This window comes from Taudactylus pleione, unplaced genomic scaffold, assembly GCF_031769625.1.
Source record: "Taudactylus pleione unplaced genomic scaffold, aTauple2 ptg000634l, whole genome shotgun sequence".
Classification (NCBI taxonomy): domain Eukaryota; kingdom Metazoa; phylum Chordata; class Amphibia; order Anura; family Myobatrachidae; genus Taudactylus; species Taudactylus pleione.
The window spans coordinates 1,447,569-1,465,379 of NW_028285036.1; the positions used below are offsets into that span (position 1 = coordinate 1,447,569).

The 17,811-nt window shown below is 49.0% G+C and overlaps 1 protein-coding gene across 2 annotated transcripts in view; it reads left to right on the forward strand.

The window, feature by feature from the left end:
• Nucleotides 1-17,811, forward strand: part of INTS13 (integrator complex subunit 13) — a 29,349-nt gene that overhangs the window by 840 nt on the left and 10,698 nt on the right. The window contains exons 2-8 of one of the 2 annotated variants that reach the window (XM_088454799.1): nt 211-441; nt 2,936-3,010; nt 8,999-9,201; nt 10,320-10,400; nt 10,503-10,593; nt 10,880-11,008; nt 11,149-11,172. In XM_088454799.1, the coding sequence (XP_088310925.1) occupies nt 217-441; nt 2,936-3,010; nt 8,999-9,201; nt 10,320-10,400; nt 10,503-10,593; nt 10,880-11,008; nt 11,149-11,172 (828 nt within the window). In that variant the 5' untranslated portion in view covers nt 211-216. The remainder of the gene's footprint in view (nt 1-210; nt 442-2,935; nt 3,011-8,998; nt 9,202-10,319; nt 10,401-10,502; nt 10,594-10,879; nt 11,009-11,148; nt 11,173-17,811) is intronic. The other variant, XM_088454800.1, reaches the window with a different exon arrangement.

The following is a 17,811-nucleotide window of genomic DNA, read 5'->3' on the forward strand; positions in this document are numbered from 1 at the left end:
GGAGGATGATGCTATATGGGGAGCCTGATGCTATATGGGGAGGATGATGCTATATGGGGAGCCTGATGCTATATGGGGAGCCTGATGCTATATGGGGAGCCTGATGCTATATGGGGAGCCTGATGCTATATGGGGAGCCTGATGCTATATGGGGGGGAGGATGAATGTTTCGGTTGTGAGAACTGTTTTTTTTTGTCATTGACTTTTCAGTGCAAGATGAGGACGTTCTCCGAGTCTCACAAGACGGTCTTCGTGGTGGATCACTGCCCCTACATGGCCGAGTCCTGCAGGCAAACTGTGGATTTTGACATGTTAACCAAAAACCGGACTCAAGGAATCATTCCCCTGGCCCCAATCTCCAAATCCTTATGGACGTGTGCCGTGGAGGCCTCCATGGAGTATTGTAGAATAATGTACGACATATTTCCTTTCAGGAAACTGGTAAGGGTCCTCATTGCTGGTTTCTTTCATTTATTTTTACTATGCTTTACTAAACTTTCCTGCCATTGCTTAGTCCATCCCAGCATTCAGTCTAACGGGTTGGATATGGGATGCTGGCGGTCAAAATTCCAATGCCGGCATTCCGACAGGGTTGGGATACCGACACCCTGTCGGTAGGTATCCTAACCCTCTCCCTATCCCGGTGCCTAAACCTAACCTTCCCCTCCCCGCACCCTAAACCTAAGCCTCCCTCTGGTGCCTAAACCTAACCCTCCCTCCCCCACTTGTGCCTAAACCTAACCTCCCCCTCCTCACACTCTAAACCTAACCCTCTCTCCCCTCTCTTGTGCCTAAACCCGAGCCTCTCTCCCCCCTCTGGTGCCTAAACCCGAGCCTCTCTCCCCCCTCTGGTGCCTAAACCCGAGCCTCTCTCCCCCCTCTGGTGCCTAAACCCGAGCCTCTCTCCCCCCTCTGGTGCCTAACCCAAACCCGAGCCTCTCTCCCCCCTCTGGTGCCTAACCCAAACCCGAGCCTCTCTCCCCCCTCTGGTGCCTAACCCAAACCCGAGCCTCTCTCCCCCCTCTGGTGCCTAACCCAAACCCGAGCCTCTCTCCCCCCTCTGGTGCCTAACCCAAACCCGAGCCTCTCTCCCCCCTCTGGTGCCTAACCCAAACCCGAGCCTCTCTCCCCCCTCTGGTGCCTAACCCAAACCCGAGCCTCTCTCCCCCCTCTGGTGCCTAACCCGAGCCTCTCTCCCCCCTCTGGTGCCTAACCCAAACCCGAGCCTCTCTTCCCCCCTCTGGTGCCTAACCCAAACCCGAGCCTCTCTTCCCCCCTCTGGTGCCTAACCCAAACCCGAGCCTCTCTTCCCCCCTCTGGTGCCTAACCCAAACCCGAGCCTCTCTTCCCCCCTCTGGTGCCTAACCCAAACCCGAGCCTCTCTTCCCCCCTCTGGTGCCTAACCCAAACCCGAGCCTCTCTTCCCCCCTCTGGTGCCTAACCCAAACCCGAGCCTCTCTTCCCCCCTCTGGTGCCTAACCCAAACCCGAGCCTCTCTTCCCCCCTCTGGTGCCTAACCCAAACCCGAGCCTCTCTTCCCCCCTCTGGTGCCTAACCCAAACCCGAGCCTCTCTTCCCCCCTCTGGTGCCTAACCCAAACCCGAGCCTCTCTTCCCCCCTCTGGTGCCTAACCCAAACCCGAGCCTCTCTTCCCCCCTCTGGTGCCTAACCCAAACCCGAGCCTCTCTTCCCCCCTCTGGTGCCTAACCCAAACCCGAGCCTCTCTTCCCCCCTCTGGTGCCTAACCCAAACCCGAGCCTCTCTTCCCCCCTCTGGTGCCTAACCCAAACCCGAGCCTCTCTTCCCCCCTCTGGTGCCTAACCCAAACCCGAGCCTCTCTTCCCCCCTCTGGTGCCTAACCCAAACCCGAGCCTCTCTTCCCCCCTCTGGTGCCTAACCCAAACCCGAGCCTCTCTTCCCCCCTCTGGTGCCTAACCCAAACCCGAGCCTCTCTTCCCCCCTCTGGTGCCTAACCCAAACCCGAGCCTCTCTTCCCCCCTCTGGTGCCTAACCCAAACCCGAGCCTCTCTTCCCCCCTCTGGTGCCTAACCCAAACCCGAGCCTCTCTTCCCCCCTCTGGTGCCTAACCCAAACCCGAGCCTCTCTTCCCCCCTCTGGTGCCTAACCCAAACCCGAGCCTCTCTTCCCCCCTCTGGTGCCTAACCCAAACCCGAGCCTCTCTTCCCCCCTCTGGTGCCTAACCCAAACCCGAGCCTCTCTTCCCCCCTCTGGTGCCTAAACCAAACCCGAGCCTCTCTTCCCCCCTCTGGTGCCTAAACCTGAGCCTCTCTTCCCCCCTCTGGTGCCTAAACCCGAGCCTCTCTTCCCCCCTCTGGTGCCTAAACCCGAGCCTCTCTTCCCCCCTCTGGTGCCTAAACCCGAGCCTCTCTTCCCCCCTCTGGTGCCTAAACCCGAGCCTCTCTTCCCCCCTCTGGTGCCTAAACCTGAGCCTCTCTTCCCCCCTCTGGTGCCTAAACCTGAGCCTCTCTTCCCCCCTCTGGTGCCTAAACCTATACCTAAGCCTTCCTCCCCCTCTGGTGCCTAAACCTGACTTCCCTACTTACCTTCGGGATGCCGGAGCCGGGATTCTGGCAGGTGTTGAGTTTCCGGCGCCGGTATTCTAGGCGCCAGCAGCCCCTGTGCTGGGATATACTGAACCGGTGTCCCGGTCTAACTATCTATGGCATTTGTAATGTAGCGCACAGCGGCCGGATTGTATGCTGGGTCTTGCAGTGCTACAACTGCTCCCTGTTTGCGCTCCGCCGCATGAAACATAACTCTGCTTGCGGTCACATTGACAGTGTGTTAACAAAGCCTATGGAAAACGTACAAAATTGTTCCATTATTTATGTTACACTGCAACCTATCTGTGGATTTATGAAATAGAACGTTGCTTCCTTAGGAAAGTAAAATCCTTTATTTTGTCATTTTGTAGGTGAATTTCATAGTCAGTGATTCCTGTTCCCGAATACTGAATTCATGGACTCACGAAGAGCAGAATTTGGCAATGGTAAAGGCGCTGATTACAGGTCATCCACTAACGGCTAAGATACAGTATAAGCGGAAGTTCAGCCTTGTTGTGGCATTTGGGATGGATTGAAGCAAGTAGAGCTGGATGAGAGTAATACCAGATAGGAGGTTGCAGTAGTACAGATGGGAGATGATGAGGGAATAGATAGGAGGTTGCAGTAGCACAGACGGGAGATGATGAGGGAATAGATAGGAGGTTGCAGTAGTACAGACGGGAGATGATGAGGGAATAGATAGGAGGTTGCAGTAGCACAGATGGGAGATGATGAGGGAATAGATAGGAGGTTGCAGTAGCACAGACGGGAGATGATGAGGGAATAGATAGGAGGTTGCAGTAGCACAGACGGGAGATGATGAGGGAATAGATAGGAGGTTGCAGTAGTACAGATGGGAGATGATGAGGGAATAGATAGGAGGTTGCAGTAGTACAGACGGGAGATGATGAGGGAATAGATAGGAGGTTGCAGTAGCACAGACGGGAGATGATGAGGGAATAGATAGGAGGTTGCAGTAGCACAGATGGGAGATGATGAGGGAATAGATAGGAGGTTGCAGTAGTACAGATGGGAGATGATGAGGGAATAGATAGGAGGTTGCAGTAGTACAGATGGGAGATGATGAGGGAATAGATAGGAGGTTGCAGTAGTACAGATGGGAGATGATGAGGGAATAGATAGGAGGTTGCAGTAGTACAGATGGGAGATGATGAGGGAATAGATAGGAGGTTGCAGTAGTACAGATGGGAGATGATGAGGGAATAGATAGGAGGTTGCAGTAGTACAGACGGGAGATGATGAGGGAATAGATAGGAGGTTGCAGTAGCACAGACGGGAGATGATGAGGGAATAGATAGGAGGTTGCAGTAGTACAGATGGGAGATGATGAGGGAATAGATAGGAGGTTGCAGTAGTACAGATGGGAGATGATGAGGGAATAGATAGGAGGTTGCAGTAGTACAGATGGGAGATGATGAGGGAATAGATAGGAGGTTGCAGTAGTACAGATGGGAGATGATGAGGGAATAGATAGGAGGTTGCAGTAGTACAGATGGGAGATGATGAGGGAATAGATAGGAGGTTGCAGTAGTACAGATGGGAGATGATGAGGGAATAGATAGGAGGTTGCAGTAGCACAGACGGGAGATGATGAGGGAATAGATAGGAGGTTGCAGTAGTACAGATGGGAGATGATGAGGGAATAGATAGGAGGTTGCAGTAGTACAGATGGGAGATGATGAGGGAATAGATAGGAGGTTGCAGTAGCACAGACGGGAGATGATGAGGGAATAGATAGGAGGTTGCAGTAGTACAGATGGGAGATGATGAGGGAATAGATAGGAGGTTGCAGTAGTACAGATGGGAGATGATGAGGGAATAGATAGGAGGTTGCAGTAGTACAGATGGGAGATGATGAGGGAATAGATAGGAGGTTGCAGTAGTACAGATGGGAGATGATGAGGGAATAGATAGGAGGTTGCAGTAGTACAGATGGGAGATGATGAGGGAATAGATAGGAGGTTGCAGTAGTACAGATGGGAGATGATGAGGGAATAGATAGGAGGTTGCAGTAGCACAGACGGGAGATGATGAGGGAATAGATAGGAGGTTGCAGTAGCACAGATGGGAGATGATGAGGGAATAGATAGGAGGTTGCAGTAGTACAGATGGGAGATGATGAGGGAATAGATAGGAGGTTGCAGTAGCACAGACGGGAGATGATGAGGGAATAGATAGGAGGTTGCAGTAGTACAGATGGGAGATGATGAGGGAATAGATAGGAGGTTGCAGTAGTACAGATGGGAGATGATGAGGGAATAGATAGGAGGTTGCAGTAGTACAGATGGGAGATGATGAGGGAATAGATAGGAGGTTGCAGTAGTACAGATGGGAGATGATGAGGGAATAGATAGGAGGTTGCAGTAGTACAGATGGGAGATGATGAGGGAATAGATAGGAGGTTGCAGTAGTACAGACGGGAGATGATGAGGGAATAGATAGGAGGTTGCAGTAGCACAGACGGGAGATGATGAGGGAATAGATAGGAGGTTGCAGTAGTACAGATGGGAGATGATGAGGGAATAGATAGGAGGTTGCAGTAGTACAGATGGGAGATGATGAGGGAATAGATAGGAGGTTGCAGTAGCACAGACGGGAGATGATGAGGGAATAGATAGGAGGTTGCAGTAGCACAGACGGGAGATGATGAGGGAATAGATAGGAGGTTGCAGTAGTACAGATGGGAGATGATGAGGGAATAGATAGGAGGTTGCAGTAGTACAGATGGGAGATGATGAGGGAATAGATAGGAGGTTGCAGTAGTACAGATGGGAGATGATGAGGGAATAGATAGGAGGTTGCAGTAGCACAGACGGGAGATGATGAGGGAATAGATAGGAGGTTGCAGTAGCACAGACGGGAGATGATGAGGGAATAGATAGGAGGTTGCAGTAGCACAGACGGGAGATGATGAGGGAATAGATAGGAGGTTGCAGTAGCACAGACGGGAGATGATGAGGGAATAGATAGGAGGTTGCAGTAGCACAGACGGGAGATGATGAGGGAATAGATAGGAGGTTGCAGTAGTACAGATGGGAGATGATGAGGGAATAGATAGGAGGTTGCAGTAGTACAGATGGGAGATGATGAGGGAATAGATAGGAGGTTGCAGTAGTACAGATGGGAGATGATGAGGGAATAGATAGGAGGTTGCAGTAGCACAGACGGGAGATGATGAGGGAATAGATAGGAGGTTGCAGTAGTACAGATGGGAGATGATGAGGGAATAGATAGGAGGTTGCAGTAGTACAGATGGGGGATGATGAGGGAATAGATAGGAGGTTGCAGTAGCACAGATGGGAGATGATGAGGGAATAGATAGGAGGTTGCAGTAGCACAGACGGGGGATGATGAGGGAATAGATAGGAGGTTGCAGTAGCACAGACGGGGGATGATGAGGGAATAGATAGGAGGTTGCAGTAGCACAGACGGGAGATGATGAGGGAATAGATAGGAGGTTGCAGTAGCACAGATGGGAGATGATGAGGGAATAGATAGGAGGTTGCAGTAGCACAGACGGGAGATGATGAGGGAATAGATAGGAGGTTGCAGTAGCACAGATGGGAGATGATGAGGGAATAGATAGGAGGTTGCAGTAGTACAGATGGGAGATGATGAGGGAATAGATAGGAGGTTGCAGTAGTACAGATGGGAGATGATGAGGGAATAGATAGGAGGTTGCAGTAGTACAGATGGGAGATGATGAGGGAATAGATAGGAGGTTGCAGTAGTACAGATGGGAGATGATGAGGGAATAGATAGGAGGTTGCAGTAGTACAGATGGGAGATGATGAGGGAATAGATAGGAGGTTGCAGTAGTACAGATGGGAGATGATGAGGGAATAGATAGGAGGTTGCAGTAGTACAGATGGGAGATGATGAGGGAATAGATAGGAGGTTGCAGTAGCACAGACGGGAGATGATGAGGGAATAGATAGGAGGTTGCAGTAGTACAGATGGGAGATGATGAGGGAATAGATAGGAGGTTGCAGTAGTACAGATGGGAGATGATGAGGGAATAGATAGGAGGTTGCAGTAGCACAGACGGGAGATGATGAGGGAATAGATAGGAGGTTGCAGTAGTACAGATGGGAGATGATGAGGGAATAGATAGGAGGTTGCAGTAGCACAGACGGGGGATGATGAGCGAATAGATAGGAGGTTGCAGTAGCACAGACGGGAGATGATGAGGGAATAGATAGGAGGTTGCAGTAGTACAGATGGGAGATGATGAGGGAATAGATAGGAGGTTGCAGTAGCACAGACGGGAGATGATGAGGGAATAGATAGGAGGTTGCAGTAGCACAGACGGGAGATGATGAGGGAATAGATAGGAGGTTGCAGTAGTACAGATGGGAGATGATGAGGGAATAGATAGGAGGTTGCAGTAGTACAGATGGGAGATGATGAGGGAATAGATAGGAGGTTGCAGTAGCACAGACGGGAGATGATGAGGGAATAGATAGGAGGTTGCAGTAGTACAGATGGGAGATGATGAGGGAATAGATAGGAGGTTGCAGTAGCACAGACGGGAGATGATGAGGGAATAGATAGGAGGTTGCAGTAGTACAGATGGGAGATGATGAGGGAATAGATAGGAGGTTGCAGTAGCACAGACGGGAGATGATGAGGGAATAGATAGGAGGTTGCAGTAGTACAGATGGGAGATGATGAGGGAATAGATAGGAGGTTGCAGTAGTACAGATGGGAGATGATGAGCGAATAGATAGGAGGTTGCAGTAGTACAGATGGGAGATGATGAGGGAATAGATAGGAGGTTGCAGTAGCACAGACGGGAGATGATGAGCGAATAGATAGGAGGTTGCAGTAGTACAGATGGGAGATGATGAGGGAATAGATAGGAGGTTGCAGTAGTACAGATGGGAGATGATGAGGGAATAGATAGGAGGTTGCAGTAGCACAGACGGGAGATGATGAGGGAATAGATAGGAGGTTGCAGTAGTACAGATGGGAGATGATGAGGGAATAGATAGGAGGTTGCAGTAGCACAGACGGGGGATGATGAGGGAATAGATAGGAGGTTGCAGTAGCACAGATGGGAGATGATGGAATAGATAGGAGTTTTGACTGCATCTTGGGTAAGAAAAGGGTGTATTTTAGTAATATTTCCAGGTGGTGATGACCGAGCTGGGAGTGAGACTGGATTTGCGTATTACAGCGAGAGGACAGAGCCAAGGATGACAGCCAGCTAGCAGGCATGGATGGCCCTGGATATTGAGGCCGCTTTTCCTCTCTGCACCCCTAGCGGCACCGAGTATATGGTGTGAGGGGTAAAGACACTGAAGTAGCACTTTGATATGTAGGAAAGAACCAATTCTCAGAGGGTGCTCAGTAAAGAGGGTGACCAACATCAGATTAGACTGCTAAAATGTTATCTGCTGTCTTAAATGCCGTGGACAAAACCACAGAAAATTGGCGGCTTTGCGACCCTGCCGCTTAGTAAATATCACCCTGAGGGCCACATTCAATTAGGTGCAAAAAGTCGAGTACTTTTCACATGCCGGACTTTTTGCCGTCGTCGCTGGTTTTCCATGCGGAAAAGTATCGCACACGTCCCCGCTTATCCCCGTATTCAATTAGAAATCGGCGAAAGCAGCACCCAGCGAATTCGGAGCTAGCGTAAAGTACTGTCAAAAATGGGGAAAAGAGTCTGTACCCTCCGAAAAGCTGCACTAACCTAGGGGATCACTATAGTGATATACTAGTACCCCTAATAAAGCTAATCTGGGTACTTAACTTTTCTCCATTGCTTGCTATTAGCGTCTTTGCATAAGTGGGGAAGAATGGCATTAAGCAATATTTTTTCATAAAACTAACTAGTCCCAGCAAATTTGGGGTACATGAGAATGGGGGCTAGCATATTTAAAAGTTGCTAATGTGAAGTTTTAAAAGATACACCTGCAATCCCAGAAACACCTGGTGCATACTTGGGGGGGCCCCCCTGGAGTCTATTTCGCTAGTTTTTAAGTTTGCACCCCAACTTTGGTCTTTTTCGCCCCCAAAATGAAAGTGCTTTTTTGGGGTGTTAAGTATTTTTTATACTTTTTTTTTTTTTTTTTTTTTGACACAGTTTACCTTTGGAGGGGGCAGTCCCAAGGGTGCTGAGTGGTTTCCGGACGTCTGCACCCCAAAACCCCAATTCTGCACTTTTTTGCGACTGCTATCCATAGGCAAAACGTTTTCGCCAAGTTCGTTGCATTGACTTTCCGCATCGGCGACAAGTCTCCACAATTGAATACGGGGATAAGTTTCCGCTGGCGAAATGATGTCATCGACGAAACTTTTTCGCCGAAAACGGCTTTTTGCACCTAATTGAATACGGCCCTGAGAGTGTTTAGGAGCTGGCCTTTTCCCAGAAGCTGTTGAGATTGAATTGTTCTCTTGTTTTGCAGCTAATGGCCGCCTTGGCCACCATCGGACCTCCAAACCCCCGCGCAGACCCGGAATGTTGCAGCATCTTGCATGGATTGGTTGCCGCGGTAGAAGCTCTGTGTAAAATTACAGATTATCAGCACGAGATGAGGACTGAGCTAATGGAGAACGCAGAATGTGTAGCCAACAGAGGCCGCATAATCTGCCTCACCAACGCCAAAAGGTACAAAGACGTAACCAGGGATATCTGATGGCTCGTGGGGTGGTTATCGGCTAGCTGTCCTGACATCTGGGGAGGGGGATGCATTACCGATCAGCTACAGAAGAATAAAAGTCCGTCATCCGAATAGGTTTAGTCTCCTCTAAGTCTGGTGAGAGAGGGGACAGCTGGACTTTGTATATTACAAGTGTTTTTTTTTTGTGTGTGTTTTGAAGGTTTTAAGTACATTGGTCAACGTGCACCTGTAGGAGTACAGCTGGAAAGTGCAATGTTTTGCACCAATATGTAATGTTATTTGCAGGGAGAAAATTATGGTGACTTCTCCTGTAACTGCACCCCCCATAGGGCTGCTCGCCGATTTGTGCTCTTAAACTGAAATCTGTCTATTTGCACACACTAGGAGAGTAACATGGCCAAATACATTATTCACTTTTGCAATTTCGCCCATCTGATCCGTAGGTGAAGGTGGTGTTACACAGTTTCCATCCTGGTAAAACATACCAATAATAAGACAGCCGGAGGTTCTACAGGTGTTCTGAAAGTTCTGGTAAAGGGTGGCCGGACATGCTGGGACCTGTAGTTCACGACTACTGGGGAAGCACAGGTTTAGCTGAATTTGGTTTAACTTCAACTAGACCGAATTTAAAGCTCATTGTTTAAAATGGGTTACTATTGTCCCTGCTAGACTGTGGACAGGGTATGGGCAAGGAGTATCTGCGCTCCCGAAAGGAGGCGTGGCCGACCAGGGAGGGGTGTGACACGCCCCCAATTCGTCACACTTGGGGAGGTGCTGGGCTTCACCCAAGCTCTACCCTCACGGTGTATAGATGCAGTGCGCACGGCGCATATTCACCCAGCGGCGATTCATTCACCGTAACTTTTCCCACCCGCGGGATACTGCGGCCTGCAGTTGAAGGCACAGGGCAGGCTGTTTTACCAAGACGCAGCTAAAAGGATAGGGAGTATTTTGCCCCTTTAAAATCGGGCAGGGTGCAGTGCCACGCTAAAACAGTCTAACGGGAACACTATATTACTATGTTCTTTAAATGCATCTTCAAAATCTCCAAACCAGGGCAAAGGGTCTTATATAATGGGTATATGGGTGTCTCATGTCTTTGCAGTGACAGCCACGTCCAGATGCTGGAAGATTGCGTCAATGAAACGATACATGAACACAACAAGCTGGCGGCCGGCTCAGACCAGTAAGGACGCTGTTATTCCGCACAGCGAACCCTTTGCTTGTACATAGCAGCTGTACACAGAGCGCTGTGCACTTTTAAGTAACCATCTGTTTTCTGCTTAAGCCTCATGCAGATTCAGAAGTGCGAGTTGGTCTTAATTCATACGTACCCGGTGGGTGAAGACAGCCTGGTGTCCGATCGCTCCAAGAAAGAGGCAAGTTATATTACTACTCTAATCTTCCTACTACTACAATCTATTGGAACATTAAAGTTGTTATAACCTATCTACATGTGAGCTGGAGATAACAACTGCGTATTAAGGGCTCTCTTACCTATTCACTATGATAGAACCAGGCAGGCCGTCACAAGATCTCCTTAATTACGCATATTTTTCCGCTTTTGAAAGCGTCTCCCTGCGAGTTGAGAGTTATTAATGACTCTGCAGACTTGAGAGAACAAATCTTCATTTTAATCGATTCATTGACGAATCTTCTCCGCAGCTGTCATCCGTATTGACGAGCGAGGTCCACAGCGTCCGCTCCGGCAGGCATCTCGCTACGAAACTCAACCATTTGGTACAGCTTCATTTTGACCTGGCATCAACCACTATAACCAACATCCCCATGAAGGTAAGGCCTTCTGACCTGCCCCCCCAGCTACACCCGTCTTATAACTTTTTTTTACGTTTCTATGTTTTTATTTATTTTCTTTTTTTTTTTTCTTTTTTTTTTTTTTACTCTCCATATCATATTTTTCTGTTTTTCACTAGCCCACACTCAATGTCTGTGATCAGGTTAGTACATTTTGGAAACCGCCTACCTCCAAAACCAGCATTCATAAGGACAGGACTGTGTTGCAGGACACAATCGGCTTCCCGCTTACATTAAGAAAGTTATTGCCCCTTCTGTGCTGCGTCCGTCCCCACCCCCGTCCCCCCTGTAGCTGTGTAGATCTTTCTGCCCTCCTGTGTTCCGTGATGTTACATTTGTGTCTTGTTCGTCCACTTTTTCGCCCACAAATTGTTCTGTTTACTGGAATTTTACCATAACCTCCAGTGAAATCTAACCCGTACTCGGAGCCGCGCGGCTTTGCTGACTTTTGTAAAACTAACTATAAATGTAATGTTCTGCCTGACCGGAACGGTTCTCTGGTGTTCGGCAGATGTCCTTTCCCACCACGATCTTCCTTCTCTGTCTGTGTGTGCCGTACCCTGCTATTTGTAGCCGTCATGGCTTAAACCATTTTTCTTTTAAATATTTAACAGTTTGTTTCTGAAAACTTACAACTTTTCTCTTATCTCGCAGATTACGAGAAGTTCCTTGGAAATTCTAGCTAAAATGCACTTTTTTTTTCTTTTTTTTTTTTTTCCTATCAAAGAGCTTATTGCAATGTTGACAGATGTATGTATATATTTAGTGGGTCAGTTGGTGGAGGCATCCATTTTGCAGATTGAATATTCATGAGGTATCAGTCTCTCAAGAAACTAGTGCCATCGCTAAGGAAGGCATATTGTGGGCTGAATAGTCATGAGGTATCGATCCTGCTAGGGACATCACTAAGGAAGCCATTTTGTAGATTTAATATTTGAGGTATCGGTCCCTCAAGAACTAATGACATCACTAAGGAAGCCATTTAGTAGACTGAATATTCACGAGGTATCAATCCTGTTACGGACATCACTAAGAAAGCTGTTTTATAGAATGAATATTCATGAGGTATCTTTCCCTCAAAAAACTAGTGACGTCAGTAAGGAAGCCTTTTTGTGGGCTGAACCCTTATAAGAATACAGAATGATCCACTATGCTAGAAACCAATTCTAAATTATATATTCATGAAATATTGGTTCATTCACCAAAATGGCTGCCTCCACCGTTAGCAGGCAGTTGGTGGTAAAAATGTTCGTCCTGTACTTAAACTAATATGTGCTAGCTTTTTGAAAACGGATACATAGTTATTTACCCTTTTCCTTACCGTTAGTGTTTTAATACCACTGTAATAAAATAAAAATGATGAGGTGATCAGTTTTTGTATTATTATTTATTATTATTATTATTACGGTGGTATTATTGAACTGTGCAGAGCTGCATATTTTTATTTTTTCAGCGTCGCGGTCGTCCCATGATGTAGAGACGCCGTGACGCTGCTTTAGAAAGGAGTCTCAATCTCTAGTGGCATCGAGGTAAGAAAAAGAACTGCGGGGGGCTGCGAGGAGGAGGAATAGGGGGGTATAGGGGAGGAGGGCATGAGAAGCAATGGATGGGGTGAGAAGGAATAGAGGATTGGGTAGGGGAATTGGAGGAATAGAGGGGTGGTAGGGGTATCGGAGGAGGAATAGAGGGGTGGGTTGTAGGGGTATAAGAGGAGGAATAGAGGGGTGGTAGGGGTATAAGAGGAGGAATAGAGGGGTGGTAGGGGTATAAGAGGAGGAATAGAGGGGTGGTAGGGGTATAAGAGGAGGAATAGAGGGGTGGTAAGGGTATTACAGGAGGAATAGAGGGGTGTTAGGGGTATCAGAGGAGGAATAGAGGGGTGTTAGGGGTATCAGAGGAGGAATAGAGGGGTGTTAGGGGTATCAGAGGAGGAATAGAGGGGTGTTAGGGGTATCAGAGGAGGAATAGAGGGGAGGTAGGGGTATCAGAGGAGGAAGAGGGGTGGTAGGGGTATCAGAGGAGGAAGAGGGGTGGTAGGGGGTATCAGAGGAGGAATAGAAGGGTGGTAGGGTTATCAGAGGAGGAATAGAGTGGTGGTAGGGGTATCAGAGGAGGAATAGAGGGGTGGTAGGGTTATCAGAGGAGGAATAGAGGGGTGGTAGGGGTATCAGAGGAGGAATAGAGGGGTATAAGAGGAGGAATAGAAGGGTGGTAGGGGTATCAGAGGAGGAATAGAGGGGTGGTAGGGGTATCAGAGGAGGAATAGAGGGGTGGTAGGGGTATCAGAGGAGGAATAGAGGGGTGGAGGGGTATAAGAGGAGGAATAGAAGGGTGGTAGGGGTATCAGAGGAGAATAGAGGGGCGGGGGTGGTGGAGGGGTATAAGAGGAGGAATAGAGGGGTGGTAGAGGTATATGAGGCGGAATAGAAGGGTGGTAGGGGTATAAGAGGAGGAATAGAGGGGTGATAGGGGTATCGTTGGAAGAATAGAGGGGTGATAGGGGTATAAGGAGGAATAGAGGGGCGGGGTGGTGGAGGGGTATAAGAGGGGGAATAGAGGGGTGGTAGGGGTATAAGAGGAGGAATAGAGGGGAGGTAGGGGTATCAGAGGAGGAATAGAGGGGAGGTAGGGGTATCAGAGGAGGAATAGAGGGGTGGTAGGGGTATCAGAGGAGGAATAGAGGGGTGGTAGGGGTATAAGAGGAGGATAGAGGGGTGGTAGGGGTATCAGAGGAGGAATAGAGGGGTGGTAGGGGTATAAGAGGAGGAATAGAGGGGAGGTAGGGTTATCAGAGGAGGAATAGAGGGGAGGTAGGGTTATCAGAGGAGGAATAGAGGGGTGTTAGGGGTATAAGAGGAGGAATAGAGGGGTGGTAGAGGTATTACAGGAGGAATAGAGGGGTGGTAGGGGTATAAGGAGGAATAGAGGGGTGGTAGGGGTATAAGAGGAGGAATAGAGGGATGGTAGGGGTATAAGGAGGAATAGAGGGGTGGTAGGGGTATAAGAGGAGGAATAGAGGGGTGGTAGGGGTATAAGAGGAGGAATAGAGGGGTGGTAGGGGTTATAAGAGGAGGAATAGAGGGGTGATAGGGGTGCAAGAGGAGGAATAGAGGGGTGGTAGGGGTACAAGAGGAGGAATAGAGGGGTGGTAGGGGTATCAGAGGAGGAATAGAGGGGTGGGGGTGGCAGAGGTACAAGAGGAGGAATAGAGGGGTGGGGGTGGCAGAGGAGGAATAGAGGGGTGGTAGGGGTATCAGAGGAGGGGTGGAGGGGTATACGAGGAGGAATAGAGGGGTGGCAGAGGTATAAGAGGAGGAATAGAGGGGTGGTAGGGGTACAAGAGGAGGAATAGAGGGGTGGTAGGGGTATCAGAGGAGGAATAGAGGGGTGGTAGGGGTATCAGAGGAGGAATAGAGGGGTGGGGGTGGCAGAGGTACAAGAGGAGGAATAGAGGGGTGGGGGTGGCAGAGGTACAAGAGGAGGAATAGAGGGGTGGGGGTGGCAGAGGAGGAATAGAGGGGTGGTAGGGGTATCAGAGGAGGGGTGGAGGGGTATACGAGGAGGAATAGAGGGGTGGCAGAGGTATAAGAGGAGGAATAGAGGGGTGGTAGGGGTACAAGAGGAGGAATAGAGGGGTGGTAGGGGTATCAGAGGAGGAATAGAGGGGTGGTAGGGGTATCAGAGGAGGAATAGAGGGGTGGGGGTGGCAGAGGTACAAGAGGAGGAATAGAGGGGTGGGGGTGGCAGAGGTATCAGAGGAGGAATAGAGGGGTGGTAGGGGTATCAGAGGAGGAATAGAGGGGTGGAGGGGTATAAGAGGAGGAATAGAGGGGTGGCAGAGGTATAAGAGGAGGAATAGAGGGGTGGTAGGGGTACAAGAGGAGGAATAGAGGGGTGGTAGGGGTACAAGAGGAGGAATAGAGGGGTGGTAGGGGTATCAGAGGAGGAATAGAGGGGTGGGGGTGGCAGAGGTATCAGAGGAGGAATAGAAGGGTGGTAGGGGTATCAGAGGAGGAATAGAGGGGTGGTAGGGGTATCGGAGGAGGAATAGATGGGATGGAAGGTAATTAGTAAGTGTTTCTCCTAATGAGAGACATTGGGGGAGCAATCACACGGGAGAGACCTTACATCCCTGTTACTGGAGTTCCTGCATGAAAGCTGTAATCGGGTCCTGTCATCCCCACCTCTGCCCCTGGCCTCCACCATTGTACCAAGTGGACCTATGGCCGCCTAGAGTGAGGGGATCCTCCACAGCATCACCAGCTCTGTGTGTAGATGAACAAACACCACATACACTATAAACGGCAAATCCCATATATACATCCTGCTGGGGAAACGCCCGGCCAGCAGGAGACGTGTGTGTGTGTGTGTGTGTGTGTGTGTGTGTGTGTATATATATACGGTGTGTGTGTCTGTGTATATATACAGTGTGTGTGTCATGGTGGATTATTTACAGTGCAAGAGTGTTTCTTCATCTTTGTAATTACTGAACCTGGTCTGCCCCCCACCCCAATCCCCCTCTGCATTTACCTATACAAATATATACAAAACATCCAAGCCACAGGGGCTGAGGCTTCTGCCGTTACCAGAACACGAGGGATAGTTACAAACCAAGCCAAGTAATGGGACATTGGAATACAAGAGAGAGCGGGTGTCAGGAATTTGTACCTCTGAAAGCTCAAGCTCCTCCCCCTTATTAGCGCTATTGGCTTATTGGACCTTCAGTATTGTTGTAACATAACCCAGGAGTACAGAACGAGAGGGAGATGGGAGTAAAACACTCTCCAATGAGAACCAAGATTAAAAAAAAAAAGAGCGGACGCCCTCCCTTCACGTACATGGGGGTTGTCCCAAAGCTGTCCCTGAGGGAAGGGTTCGCGCAGCAGCAGATATGGCATCTTTACACTCCAAATATGTAGAATTCTGTGAAGGATACAGGTCCCACACTGAGCCCCCTGCCTTGCTTAGCAGGTCTACGTTCCATGAATAGGTAGACCAGATGAAGGTTCCATGGAACAGAGATGGCATCTGTTAGAAACGCCTTTGTGCATCCCTTGTCCAGGAGCAGAAGCACTTCACTTTGTGGATCACTCGATATCTGGTTGTGACCGCTACCTGTCCACGATCTAATGAAAGCCTCCCGGGTACAGGGAAATGGGTGGTATGCCATGACTGTGGTATTGTCTAATTGGGTATTGATGGCTATTTGCAATAACAAAAAAAACTCCTTTGACAAGAACGTTCCAGCACATTTATCAGGCGCTTTGCCTCCTTACGGAGTTCAAGGACCTGTTAACTGGACAAGAAGAGTTATGTTCTGCCAGCCTCTAGGCTGGTGTCCCTGGTTTTAGTTCTCTGGTCCCAGAAGGAGAATGGGCAACCCCTCTTGAGGCTATCGCTTCTCAGCCTCCAGCGGAGCTATAGACGCACTTTTGGAGACCGTTGGGCTGGTCAAGTGATAGTGCTATTTGTCCAATTTCTAAATCTGCTCATCCTGGAATGGAATTGTGCAAATTGCGCCACCTCGAAGGTGGAAACCGTCTGTTCTGGAGAGTTCATATGCAGAGATGAACAGACAGCTGTCCTAGAGCTGACGGGACGTCACAAGTCCACTGTACAGAGAGGTTCTTGTCCTCTGGTTGAAAAAAAAAAGCCCTCTGCTAAACATAAGCCCCAGGAGCATCGTCCGCTTGGAAGGTGTCAAGTTGGATTTCTGAGGAGTCAATCGTGTCATTACCAGACTGTAACGCAAGTACGTGTCATTTGATGTCCATGGACGCCATTTTCATGCTGACCTCAAGGACTCCATCTTGAATCTGTCAACATGAATGCAGACCTTCAGGGTCAGTGTAGGTCAAAAGGAACCATCTTGTTCCTGGACCGGGAGGATATTTGAATAAAAACTCAATCCAGGATTTAGACTTGGTGTGAAACGTTTTCTTAGGAAGACCAGCAGTGAAAAATCATCAGCTCAGGAGATCTAAGATGTAGCCTCGATTTACGATTGTTCTTATCCCAGGCGTTTGTGGTGGAATTAAACCACTGGTTCCGTTAGAGAAGCAGACTGGCTCCCAGCACAGGAATTCCTGGGTGGACGGTGTACCAGGCAGGCTGTTGGTCAAAGGGCTTTCGAGCTGGACTCCCAGCTGCCCAAACCTGTTGATAGCTTTTGTAGCCCCACTTGCGGAGTGGACAATTTTGCCCTGGCATTCTGACTCCTTGCTTTTCCTAGAATCTTTTCATTCTGAGGGCAGTCATAGGGAGAAAGGAACGAATATTGCCCAGTTCAGGACCAAATACAACCATCCCAGAGCATAGTAGAGATTTCAGAGCCCTCTTCGTAATCTCAATCCTAAACCAGAAGGCACGGCATGCTTTGACTAAAATCCTAGCGTCGGTGAGCCCCCATATTGTTGGCAAGGAGAGGCACGATGTCTGTACACCCGCGTCCTGACAATCTTGGCAGCCATAAGCCTGGCACCAGGTTCTGACATCCAACATAAAGGAACTGAAGTTTGCAGCAGCCAATAGGAGTACAGAGGGGGAGGAGCTTGAGCTTTTGGGGGTAACTCAGTGGTCCCCAGTGTTGCGCGTGTCCCCCAATGGAGGAAGGAGATTGATTATTTCACCTGTGCATGATGAAAGAAATCCAGAAAACATGTAATCCCTTGACCTGTACAAACTCTTTAATTTTTTTTATTTTTTTTTTAATACACATAATCTATTTTAAAATATTAGATGAAGTGCATGTTACATAAGGAAATACACCTGTATCTGTTACA